Source organism: Schistocerca americana, chromosome 4, assembly GCF_021461395.2.
Source record: "Schistocerca americana isolate TAMUIC-IGC-003095 chromosome 4, iqSchAmer2.1, whole genome shotgun sequence".
Lineage (NCBI taxonomy): Eukaryota > Metazoa > Arthropoda > Insecta > Orthoptera > Acrididae > Schistocerca > Schistocerca americana.
Genome location: NC_060122.1, coordinates 138,723,916 through 138,736,623, shown reverse-complemented (window position 1 = coordinate 138,736,623; position 12,708 = coordinate 138,723,916). Strand labels below are relative to the sequence as shown.

The following is a 12,708-nucleotide window of genomic DNA, read 5'->3' as shown; positions in this document are numbered from 1 at the left end:
AACTGTATATAGGTCCCCATCAGGAAATTTTCATCTATTTCTGAAAAATTTGGACTCCTTGTTGTGCTATCTGTCAGACAGGGGAAAGCAAATTATTATTTGTGGGGACTTCAATGTAGATTCTCTGAAAGAGGGTAATAGGAAAAATGACCTTGAAGTATTACACGGTTCTTTCAATTTGACACCCGTTATTGATTTTCCTACTCAGGTGGTAAAGGATAGCAGCTCACTTATAGACAACTTCTTTATAGACCAAGATAAGTTTAACCAGATAAATGCTCAGCCCATTGAGAATGGTCTTTCTGATCATGGTGCACAGCTAGTTACAATATATGACATAGCTCCATTTAGCAATACTAAACAGTCCTCCAAAGTAGTATGTTCAGTCAACGATTTAACAATTGCAAATTTCAGAGAAAGCCTACAGCAGTTAGACTGGGATGAGGCGTACCATGAACCTGATGCCAATTTAAAATATAATTTATTTAATGACATTTTTGTAAATGCATTTGAAAACTGCTTCCCCAAGAAAATAGTTAAATATACTCGTAAGAAACCTTGTAACAAACCATGGCTTACTAAGAATATAAAAATATCTTGTAACCGGAAAAGGGAAATGTATCTGACAGCAAGAAAGAGTAGTGACCCAGAAACTATCAAACATTATAAAAACTACTATGTTATATTAAGAAAAGTTATTAAAAAATCCAGAAGTATGTGTATCATGTCTGAAATCAGCAACTCTGATAATAAAATTAAAACAATTTTGAATATTATTAAAAGAGAAACAGGTCTACCAAGACCACAGGAAGACAGTATTACCATCAAATTGAATGAAAACTTCACGAACAAAAATTCAGAAGTTGAAAATATTTTTAATAATCATTTTCTAAATGTTGTGGATATAGTAGGATCCAGGTGTTCATTAGAAGATGCTAGGCTGTTAATGGAAGAGGCCATACCTATGCAATTTGACACAATTGAAATCTCACCCACTTCTCCCTCTGAAATAATAAACTTGCTAAAAAGCAAAAACTCACATGGAATTGATGGCATTTCTAGCAAAATACTAAAAGCTTGTTCTCAACAGATAAGTAAGATTCTCAGCCACCTGTGTAATAGCTCTCTGGAACAGGGCATTTTCCCTGATAGACTGAAATATGCTATTGTTATACCTTTGCATAAAAAGGGGGATAGATCTGATGTCAACAATTACCGTCCAATCTCCCTTCTAACAGCTTTATCCAAAAATTTTGAGAAAGTAATGTATTCAAGAGTAGCTTCACATATCTGTAAAAATGAAGTACTAACAAAATGTCAGTTTGGTTTCCACAAAGGTTTTTCAACAGAAAATGCCATATATGCTTTTACCAATCAAATTGTCCGCCCCGGTAGCTGAGTGGTCAGCGTGACAGACTGTCAATCCAAAGGGCCCGGGTTCGATTCCCGGCTGGGTCGGAAATTTTCTCCGCTCAGGGACTGGGTGTTGTGTTGTCCTAATCATCATCATTTCATCCCCATCGACACGCAGGTCGCCGAAGTGGCGTCAAATCAAAAGACCTGCACCAGGCGAACAGTCTACCCGACGGGAGGCCCTAGCCACACGACATTTCCATTTACCAATCAAATTTTGAATGATCTGAATAACCGAACACCACCCATTGGGATTTTTTGTGATCTCTCAAAGGCTTTTGATTGTGTAAATCATGAAATTCTGCTAGACAAGCTCAAGTATTGTGGCATGAGTGGGACAGTGCACAAATGGTTTAATTCGTACCTAACTGGAAGAGTGCAGAAAGTTGAAATAAGTAGTTCTCATAATATGCAAAGATTAGCACATCCCTCAAACTGGGGAACTATCAAGAATGGGGTTCCACAAGGGTCAGTCTTGGGTCCTTTGTTGTTCTTAATATATATTAATGACTTGCCATTCTATATTCATGAAGAGGAAAAGTTAGTTCTCTTTGCTGATGATACAAGTATAGTAATCACACCTGACAAACAAGAATTAACTGATGAAATTGTCAATACTGTCTTTCAGAAAATTACTAAGTGGTTCCTTGTAAACTGACTCTCACTGAATTTTGATAAGACACAGTACATACAGTTCCGTACAGTGAATGGTATGACGCCATTAATAAATATAGACCTTAATCAGAAGCATATAGCTAAGGTAGAATATTCCAAATTTTTAGGTGTGTCCATTGATGAGAGATTAAACTGGAAGAAACACATTGATGATCTGCTGAAACGTTGAGTTCAGCTACTTATGCAATAAGGGTCATTGCAAATTTTGGTGATAAACATCTTAGTAAATTAGCTTACTAAGCCTATTTTCACTCATTGCTTTCATATGGCATCATATTTTGGGGTAATTCATCACTGAGGAATAAAGTATTTATTGCACAGAAGCGTGTAATCAGAATAATAGCTGGAGTCCACCCAAGATCATCCTGCAGACATTTATTTAAGGATCTAGGGATATTCACAGTAGCTTCTCAGTATATATACTCTCTTATGAAATTTGTTATTAACAACCAAACCCAATTCAAAAGTAATAGCAGTGTGCATAACTACAATACTAGGAGAAAGGATGATCTTCACTATTCAAGATTAAATCTAACTTTGGCACAGAAAGGGGTGAATTATACTGGCACTAAAGTCTTTGGTCACTTACCAAACAGTATCAAAAGTCTGACAGATAACCAACAAGTGTTTAAGAAGAAATTAAAAGAATTTCTGAATGACAACTCCTTCTACTCCATAGAGGAATTTTTAGATATAAATTAAGAAAAAAAGGAAAAAAACAAAAAATATTAAAAAAGTAAAAAAAAAAAAAAAAAAACACAAAAAAATAAAAAAGTTGTTTAATTAACTTAAGTATGTTGTTAAATTAACTTAATGATGTCATGTATTGGAAAATTTGACTCGTTCCACATCATTACAAAATATCGTATTCATGATCCATGGAACTAGTATTAATCTAATCTAATCCAATCTAATCTAATCTAATCACTGAAAGACAACAATGAACTTCATTGACTTTATGCACAGCTAATGCACTCAGTTTCTTCTTGAAAATGAACTCATCCTCTTTATGTAGTTTATCACAGCTATTTTGAAGCTGATATAAGGTGTGGCATTATCTTTTGGGGTAATACAAGCAAAAACATTAGAATATTGAAATTACAAAAATCAATTGCTAGAAATATGTGTAACACAGGACCAAAAGAATCTTGTCACCCACTGTTAAGAAATCTAAAAATATTGAGTGTCCCCTGTTTGTACATCCATGAATTGATTATTTTTGTATATAGTAACCCTATGTTATTCACAGACAACAATTTTAAGCATCGATACAGCACTAGGAATAAGACAAACTTCATGCTTCCTACTCGCAGGTTAAAGTTATATGCACAAACCCCAGAATATATGGGCATGAAAATCTACATCATGCTAAAAAAGAAACAAATAAACAGCATGGAGCTAGGGCAACTGAAACCAAAGCTGCACAAGTTATTAGTGGAGAAATGTTATTACTCCGTAGAAGAATTTATGAATGATGATGTGGAAGTCTGAGCAAGGAAACGTCTCTTGTAAATTAAGCTTAGCAGTTTTGTGTCGAATAAATGATTGTAAAAATATGTTCACAATGTAAACACTGTTGTTATATATTACTTTGTAATACATGTAAACTGGAGTGTTGATATATTGTTTTTGTAATACTGTATATACAAATTATAATCGTGATGTAAATGTAATGTTGACGAGTCCCCAGTACATCAGATCTGTGATTTGACTTTCTATGTTATGGGATTATAAAAATTCTGATTCTGATTCCATTTTATTGCATAAGTTACACTGTACAATGGTTTCTGCTATTGCTGATTTTGATTTGATTTTTGCTCCAATTTTCACTGTCACTCATAGCACCTTTTGACATTTTTGTGAACCATTTGTTTTGATTTAACAAATATCATGGCACTTGCATTTTCATTATCTTTCTGAATCCTTCCATTGTTTTCTTCCAAATTTTTATTTTTGAGTGTCTTGACATCTAATAAAGGCATTTAAAATCATTCTTCCATACATAAATGCAATGCAAAGAAATCATAATACGTGATACAATAGGAAGTACCCTTTACCTTACACTTCACAGTAGTTTGCAGAGTATAAATGTAGGTGTAAACTGTGATGAGGTGATATACCTAACCTTATCATATCTATATGCAAGATTTGTGAAAATCTTATGTGTTGGGTGCTCCCAATCTTGCATATATTTGGTAAAGAACATCTCATTGTACATCATGACATGCATTTTAAAAATATCAGTTTCCCGGAATAGTATTTGGACATAAACCCACCATGTGTGGCATCTGTTACAGATGATAAACAACAAATGTATGCACCACTATGTTGATAAAACAAGAACACCGGTATACGTGAAAGTATACAAGGGTGCAATACCAGTCTGGCAAATAAATACTTTTTGGTATATGTCCTTTATCAAATATATGGAAGATGCAATGCAACATTATTGACAATAGATCACCATTAATGTCCATCTCATAGCATGTTACTTGTCCACAGGATCAATGTATTCAGCAAGATACTGCAACATGAACATTCAGTTTGCCAGAAAATTTTAAAATGCACATTTCATCTTCAGCTTGCCTTTTTGAAGCATGAGATGCTTAAGCAACATGCCTTTGTGAGCAGGTCCCATGGATGCATAAATAGATTCTAGCTTAATCCATGCCTGATATGAAGTGCTGTATGTCTTGACTTGTCTCAGCTCAGCTGGTTCAATAGATAAAATTATGTCTCACTTTGCTGACCACCGGTAAGCACACTTTGTGTGCAGCTCCTGCAACAGAAAGGGTGTCATCTTCACTAGACACTGCAGATTGCAGTATATCTCCTGGCAACTGCAGATTGCAGTATATCCCCTGGCACAGATCCCCATTATTGTAGTGCTTTGACTTGTATTCTCAACGTGTTATGATTGTCACTTAACAATGTGTCCACTCAAGCTCCATATGCAGCAGTCAAACACGCCATATTCAGCTGTTTCATGAACCTGTTCCTTCTGCACTTTTCAACTGGCAAAGTTCAGTTTCCACTCAGTCATAAAAAATAACAATATCCCAAATCACGCAACTTGGGCCTTCACCTGCTGGGAGATCATGGATTTTTGGACAGGATATCTAATTACAGAACAACTTTATTACCCAGGTGGATTAAAACAACCCAATAATAAGGTCAGGCCAAGGTAGCTGACATTAAAATAAATAAAATTTTCCGGATAACCATGTGTTGCAAATGCACCTTTGTGGAACTACAGCCACATAACGGTCAATCAATGCTCCATTTTAATCTTATACTTCATGAGATAGGAATTTTGGAATGTCACTACTGCAGAGCTCATATTGTGCAATCTAAATCTACATGATTACTCTGCAATTCACAATTAAGTGCCTGGCAGAGGGTTCATTGAGCCACCCTGAAACTACTACTCTACTGTTCCTCTCTCGAACAACGTGCGGGAAAAACAAACACTTAAATCTTTCTGTGTGAGCTCTAATATCCCTTATTTTATTATAATGATCAATTCTCCCCATGTAGGTGGGCAGTGAGAAAATATTTTCACACTCTGACGAGAAAACTGCCACAGTGAAAACACCTTTGTTTTAATGACTGCCCCTCCAATTTGTGTGTTATGCCCGGGGCACTCTCTCCCCTATTTCATGATAATACAAAACAAGATGCCCTTCTTTGATCTTTTTCAATATCCCCCATAAATCCTATCTAATGTGGATCCCACATTGCACAGCAAAATACCAGAAGAGGGCAGACAAGGATAGTGTAAGCAGTCTCTTTAGTAAACCTGTTATATATTGTAAGTGTTATATCAATAAATCACAGTTTTTGCTTTTCTTTACCCATAACATTTTCTATGTGATCATTCCATTTTGAGTTATTCATAATTACAACCTCTAGGTATTCAGTTGGCCTTGAGATTTGTGTGTTTTATTGTGTAACTTAAATTTAATGAAATCTTTTTAGTGCTCATGTGAATGACTTCACAATTTTCATGACAGAGTGAATTGCCACTTTTTGCATCACACAGTATCTTGTCTAAATTTATTTGCAATTTGTTTTGATCATCAGATGACATCGTATACTGGTAAATGACAGCATCACCTGCAAATGTAAGTGGACTGCTCAGATTGTCCCCTACATTGTTTAGGTAGATCAGGAACAACAGAGGGCACTGGAGAATGCCAGATGCTACTTCTGATTGCAATGGTGTACCTGTTTGCCAATCTCATTATTTTTTCAACAGTTGTGTGATGTCAGCACTTATCAATAGTCACATGAAGGGGTAATGACCCATCTTTTGGCTGGAAAGTTCCACAGGTTCTCTGGTGAGCAATGAGAAGCTGGTTGTTGAATGGAGTGAAGCAAGACAGAAGTGTGGCTGGTATGACATGGCTGGTGGGCCAGGGGAGTTGGCCATGAACAAGTAATGTGCTTGGAGCCCTGCTCGAACAATGTTACTGCAGAAGTGTGAATGCTTTATCAGATAATGTAATAGTTGCTTTTTGTGGTGATGTAAGCATGTATGAATCCAACATTAGTTAAAGTGAATGAAACCAGTGTATAAGGCCTATGTGTATGAGGGCACAGTCTGTGCTGATGAACTCCATGTAATGTCGCTTCTGTAAAAGCAAAACACGCTCTATACACGTTGTGTGCTGCTGAATTATGGGTTATAGTGGTTTTGGCATGCTGCAACTCAAAGGAAGCATCATTTTGTATATGTATTATAGATTTCTGTATTTCTGGGGTTTAAATCCACATCAAAAGACCAGAGGGTTCCATGATTATGGTTTGTTCGATAAACGAGATGAATCAAAATGATTGTCTTATGGTTTTACAAAAGCAATAATTTTGGATTTCTTTGTTTTGAAAGATACTTGTCTTAACATCCTGTTGTCAGAAACTATATTAAGGAAGTTAAAAGTTGGAACCTGTTTTTTCAATAAAATTTTGCTGCAGCAATTCAACTTTTAGTAGCCTTATCCTGCTAGTCATTCTTATATTAACTTAAAGTCATTATGTTGTATTAAGTGTGCTGTTTATACTTGAGGTCACAATTGTCCAGTTTGATAAATAGATTTGACCTGGTATTGTATACTCAATCAGTCAACTCCAGGAGTAATAGTTTTGCACTCCAACTCCCTGCTTCCATAACATAGTCATGCAAAGAACAAAAAGAATGATATGTTTATACACCTTCTTTCAAAGTGTCAATAGGAGCTGAAACACAGCAGATATTAAGAAACCTGATAAAGCTCTAAATAAATGTTTCATATCATCTTACCACTTTTGTGGTATTACCTATCTTTCATATGTACACTGGCACCATTCATAAGTAGATACTGCACAACTTCTGCATTTCCTTCACAACATGCTATATGGAGAGCTGTCCGATGGTCTTTGTTGCTACAAGAAAAATCTGCTCCCTGTTAAGAATAACAAAAAATGCCTACTTTAATAAAAATAGTTATATGAAGTAATAACTATGCTGCATTATTTCTTTTTTCTAAATAATTTAATCATTTCAATACAAAGTCTGACACAAAATCAAGCTTTGACATTGCAGCAGATTGTGCACTAAAATGAACCTTCCTGGCAAAATAAAATGTGTAGCAGACCAGAAACTGAGCCACATTATTTGCGGAAAGTATTGTGCAACCGTATGTTTTGAGTTGAAGCATGAGAGCATTTTTTGATGGAACTCTATCTGCAGAAGGATAACTTCTAGGTTTGAGATCTTCTAAAACCTAAGGCTTTAATGCACCAGGTAGGTCCATCTTTTATATAAAAAAACTGATACTGTAAAATATTTCTTTGGGTATTGTGTACTCCTTTCCTCTCTCTAACATTATTTTAATGAATTAATTTTATTCTACAGGGAAATAAAGGGAAAAATAACTGTCTGAACTTCAAATATTTCTGCTTGTTTACCAGTGAAAGAGGCAACAAATCACAGAAAATGTAAAGCATTCAGTTCATTTGTTGTCATTCTGCTGGATCATACCAGCCTAATTCTATCCTACAATTTCAAAATTAAGCTCCTAAGTGCTCAATATTTCATTTTTACTACTTTCTATTCCTCATTCTCATTTGAAGTTCAAAAGAAAGTGTGGCATTTCAACTTTTAGAGCTATTTCATCTGTCCCAGAATACAATGACCTAGTGAGCACCAGATGTAACTAAAAATGAAACTGACTATACTTTGATGTGTATGTATAGACTGATGCAATGAATGAAAATTTGTATTTATACTGGAATTCAAACCCAGGTCTCCTGATCACAAGGCAGATGCACCAACCACTACACTATCCTGCTACAGTGGCTTTGCACAATTGCACACTATCCTAGCACATATTCCTCCTCAGTCCAAATTTCTATTTACACTTCAGTTCACTCGGTATTCCCCCTAAACTTTAACAACATTGCAGAGGCTCTCCAACTGTATTGGAATAGCACCTCAGCATCATACAAAATGGGGAATCCTGCCTGAAACCCAGTCATCACTTCTGTCTGCTTATATATGTCATAGATGAACTTGGAAAGGTCTCTGGAACCATATACCATGAAGTTTCATTTGACTATACTCCATTAAATAATACAAAAATTTTAATGGAAATGAAATAGGATAGTTTGCTACTACAACACAGAGAAGGCACTGAGCCAAAGAGGGACATATTTAAAGTACATTTAAAACTAGATAAGCTATAGGACAAAGTCCTTCCTCAGTAGTAGTAAATATGTGCCCATGTGAGCATACACACACATGGAAGTGCATACTATCCTCTCTGGGTGTTGAGGTCCCAATGCAGTGAGCAGCAACTCAACTTGGGTACAGAGGAAGCATGAGGTGGAGAGAGGTGGGTCGGGTGGTGGTGGTGGGGGGGGGGGGGGGGGGGCGAGGGCAGATGGTGGAAGACGCTATAGTGGTGCCTTTGGGAGTAACTTATACTACTCTTTTAAACAATCACAGAGTACAAGCAACTGTTCATTAATAATTTCATCAAGAAGGTGCGACAATAAGTTCACTACCTCTATAGTGTCATCCAATATACTAAACCCACTCACAAATTCTTTCAGCTGCTTCAATTTTTCAATATTTCCTTCAGATACAGCAGCTATTGTCATGGCTGGATACAAAACTGAACCAATTTTCTGTTGTTCCTTAGGACTGTAGACATTAAGTGAGCGTGCAACTGCGTCAACAAGATCCCATTCCTGTAGAGCTTTCCACTTTCCAATTATGCTTAACTCTCCCCTGAGATTGTCTTGCATTGCCTGTGAAATATGTAGAAAATCTGTTTCACATATGTCTTACATGTAGATAGTTTTTCTCACGTCAGCTGCATAAGTAAAAAGGGGCTGCTACATAATTAATGTACGTTAATTACCTTTCGTTTCATACTGTCACTCCAATCCTTTTTTGAGAGTACATAGGACAGCTTAGTAAGAGCAGCTTCTGGAGTCATATCATAACCAGCAATTACTCCCATGTCAGCTAGTACCTGTGAAATTAGAAAGTAAATTTTATTAATTAATTTGTACAGTACAACAGAATACATGATCAACATTTTGCTACTACTGTGATGAGAGGATCACGAGGTTTCCTGTTGCTCATATACTAGTTTATCAATTCATAGACAGTTCCTCTGATAAGTAATTCGATAGTTTGTCAAGTATTGTGTCAATGTTTACACAATCAAACATGTTTTCAAGCTCAAGTCACCCTTCAGGACCATACTTCTTGTTCTCTATAGCAGTTTTTATTTCATATATTAACTATGTTGTGGGTGCTGAAATGAACTTATTTTTCATAAAGTTATTATGAGTCTCAAACATTACATTCTGTTGCATCAGGAATATCATTAGTCTCATGTAAGTAACATCCATAGTTGCCTTAGAAAATGCAGATAACCTTGATATGGATCAGTAGTTTTCAATTTTAGATTTATCACCTTTCCTGTAAATCAGGGTTATTTTTAGATTGTATAGAAGGGTACCTGATGGAATTACATCATCATCATCATTGTCACCATCATCATCATCATCATCATCATCATCATCTGCTGCTGCTGCTGATGCTGCTGCTGTGTCCATGGCACCAAACATATTCTGTATGCACCTTGTTAATTTAGACAACCCATCATAGAATACTGATTCAGAATTTTTTGTCAAAGTCTTAATGTACAAAAGCCCTTATATTCAAACTGTACATTGCTGAGGTGGTCATTTATTGATTTTGTAACAGAAGAAAGGTGCCCATTAAAATAGTTGCAGTTTGCTATTGCCATTTGATGACACTCCATCCCTGATTGATAGTAAGGTCGCTAGATGATTTGTCTTTACAGTCTTAAAGCTATTTATAATTTTTCAAACAGCTGTGCCAGTGTTACTTGATTTCCTTAACATTGTACCTACATAACTGTTTCTAGCTCCTAATAGTTCTTTGTAACAATTATGACAGTTGTTAAATCCTCCCTTTAGGTGGCAATGACTGCAATCCTTTAGCAAAGCACATTGGGGAAGTAGAAGTTTTCCTCTTGCTGTTGTCATTTCATGATTTATGCAGTCACTTTTCATTTATTTATTTATTTATTTATTTTTGGGGGTGGGGGTGGGGGGTGGGGGGTGGGGGGTCATTAAATGGCAAAGATACTTCTCGGCGTGAGACATTGAAGCAGTAATAGAAGTCAGATTTAAATTCACTGAAAGTTTATTGTTGAGATTTTCAACACTGTCATTGTGGATGGTTCTTCCTGTCACCTAGCCTGATGGTCAGAAATAGCAAGCTTAAGAACTGATGCGTAACATGTTGTAATAGAACATCCTCCTCTAGCATTACTTTTCATCAACAGTAGTTGTTGATACCAGTATTATTTATAGAATATTGGACAGGTCAATATTATCTCAGCAGCTTTTCTGAAAACTTTCATAAAACTTTATACAAAGTGTGTTATATTTTAAGCCAAAATTTATGAAAAGGAATGTTTTTTTTTTTTTTTTTTGGATGTTATAATCAATAAGTAATAGCTCTGAATGTACAGTTACAATTTTTTTAGAAAGATTTGAAATTTACGAATTATTTGGCACACTTAAAATTTTTATTATTAATTACACAATCTAGTACTGTTTACTTTGTTTATTTCTGGATTCATTTATGAAATAATAATTGAAACTAATATACATTTGTTTGTCAAGAAAAATTATAAACCCTTTGGAGTATTGTTATATGTAGTTGCTAATGCTTTGTCTAGGCTACCTTTAGGGAGTGAAGGATCTAACAACTTTGGAACTGGAGAGAAACGGTTTAAAATTGTGTACTTGAGAGGTGTGAAAGGGGGAAAAAAAGATCTTGAAAATTTGCAAAGCCATCCATAGGTATCAAAATTGTGATCAAAAATGGAAATTGATTAAGGGCATGTTGGGTAAGAAAGGAGGAGGAAAGGCTAGACAATACTATGAGGTACACAAGGTTATTTTATTCAGGAGACATGAGACTGACTCAGATGATTGGAAACTATGTTGGGTGGAACAATGTATTGATACTTATACATATGAGAGTTTTGGTCACTGTGGATCAACCAAATGTACACAAAAGATTCAGAAAAGCATCTATTTTCATAACATAGGAAGGAGAGTCAAGAAGCTGTGACTCGTGTCAAGAAGCTGTGACTCATGTCAAGGAGTGAAGGTAAGTAACCAAACAAGTAGAGGTCAAATGCAAAACATACCGCCTAACAGTAACCTAGACCTCATGTCTGCACACGTCTACGGACCTTTGCCTAAGTCTAAGGATGGGCTTTGTTATATTTATGTGGTGGTTGATGTATTTTCAAAGTTCATAAGGTAGTTTCCCCTTATGAAAGCTACCAGTAAGCAAATCATTTCCAAGTTTGAAAACACGTATTTTCATCAGGTGGGTATTTGTAAAACAATTTTATCTGACAATGGTTCTCAGTTTACATCACAAGCTTGGAAAGATTTTGTTGATCATGCAAAAATAGGGCATATTCTAACCTCTGTGCACCATACGTCGAGTAATCCTGCATAAAGATACAAGAGAGAAATCTGAAGACTATTTAGAACATATTGTAGTAAGAATCATACCAGTTGGATGGATTATGTCAGTAAATAAAAACGTCGTGTGACTAGGGCCTTCTGTCGGGTAGACCGTTCGCTGGGTGCAAGTCTTTCGACTTGTGTGTCAATGGGGATGAAATGATGATGATTAGGACAACACAACACCCAGTCCCTGGGTGGAGAAAACCTCCGACCCAGCCCGGAATCGAACTAGGGCCCTTAGGATTGACATTCCGTCACGCTGACCACTCAGCTACCGGGGGCAGACATGATGTCAGTGATTTTGAGGATATTATGAACAGTTTGCAACACTCTTCAACAGGGTTTTCACCATTTGAAATCATGTTTAATTGCAGACTAGCTAACTTTATTTCTGTGAATGTTGAGTTTCCACCACATAAAATTCTGTCACCGCAAGAGAGATAAGAATGTGTCAGGGACATGATGAAAAAGCAGGGAGATAGGAGAAAGCAGAGACATGATGGTAAAGGCAGATTTTCTAAGTTTGAGGTAGGAGATCTTGTGTTG

At 36.0% G+C, this 12,708-nt stretch overlaps 1 protein-coding gene across 2 annotated transcripts in view; it reads right to left on the bottom strand.

Moving 5' to 3' along the window:
* LOC124613054 (L-asparaginase-like) overlaps positions 1-12,708 on the bottom strand; it is a 339,172-nt gene that overhangs the window by 42,930 nt on the left and 283,534 nt on the right. For both annotated transcript variants that reach the window (XM_047141629.1, XM_047141630.1), the window contains 3 exons: positions 9,492-9,605; positions 9,169-9,378; positions 7,405-7,529 (listed from right to left, as the gene is read on the bottom strand). In XM_047141629.1, the coding sequence (XP_046997585.1) occupies positions 7,405-7,529; positions 9,169-9,378; positions 9,492-9,605 (449 nt within the window). The remainder of the gene's footprint in view (positions 1-7,404; positions 7,530-9,168; positions 9,379-9,491; positions 9,606-12,708) is intronic.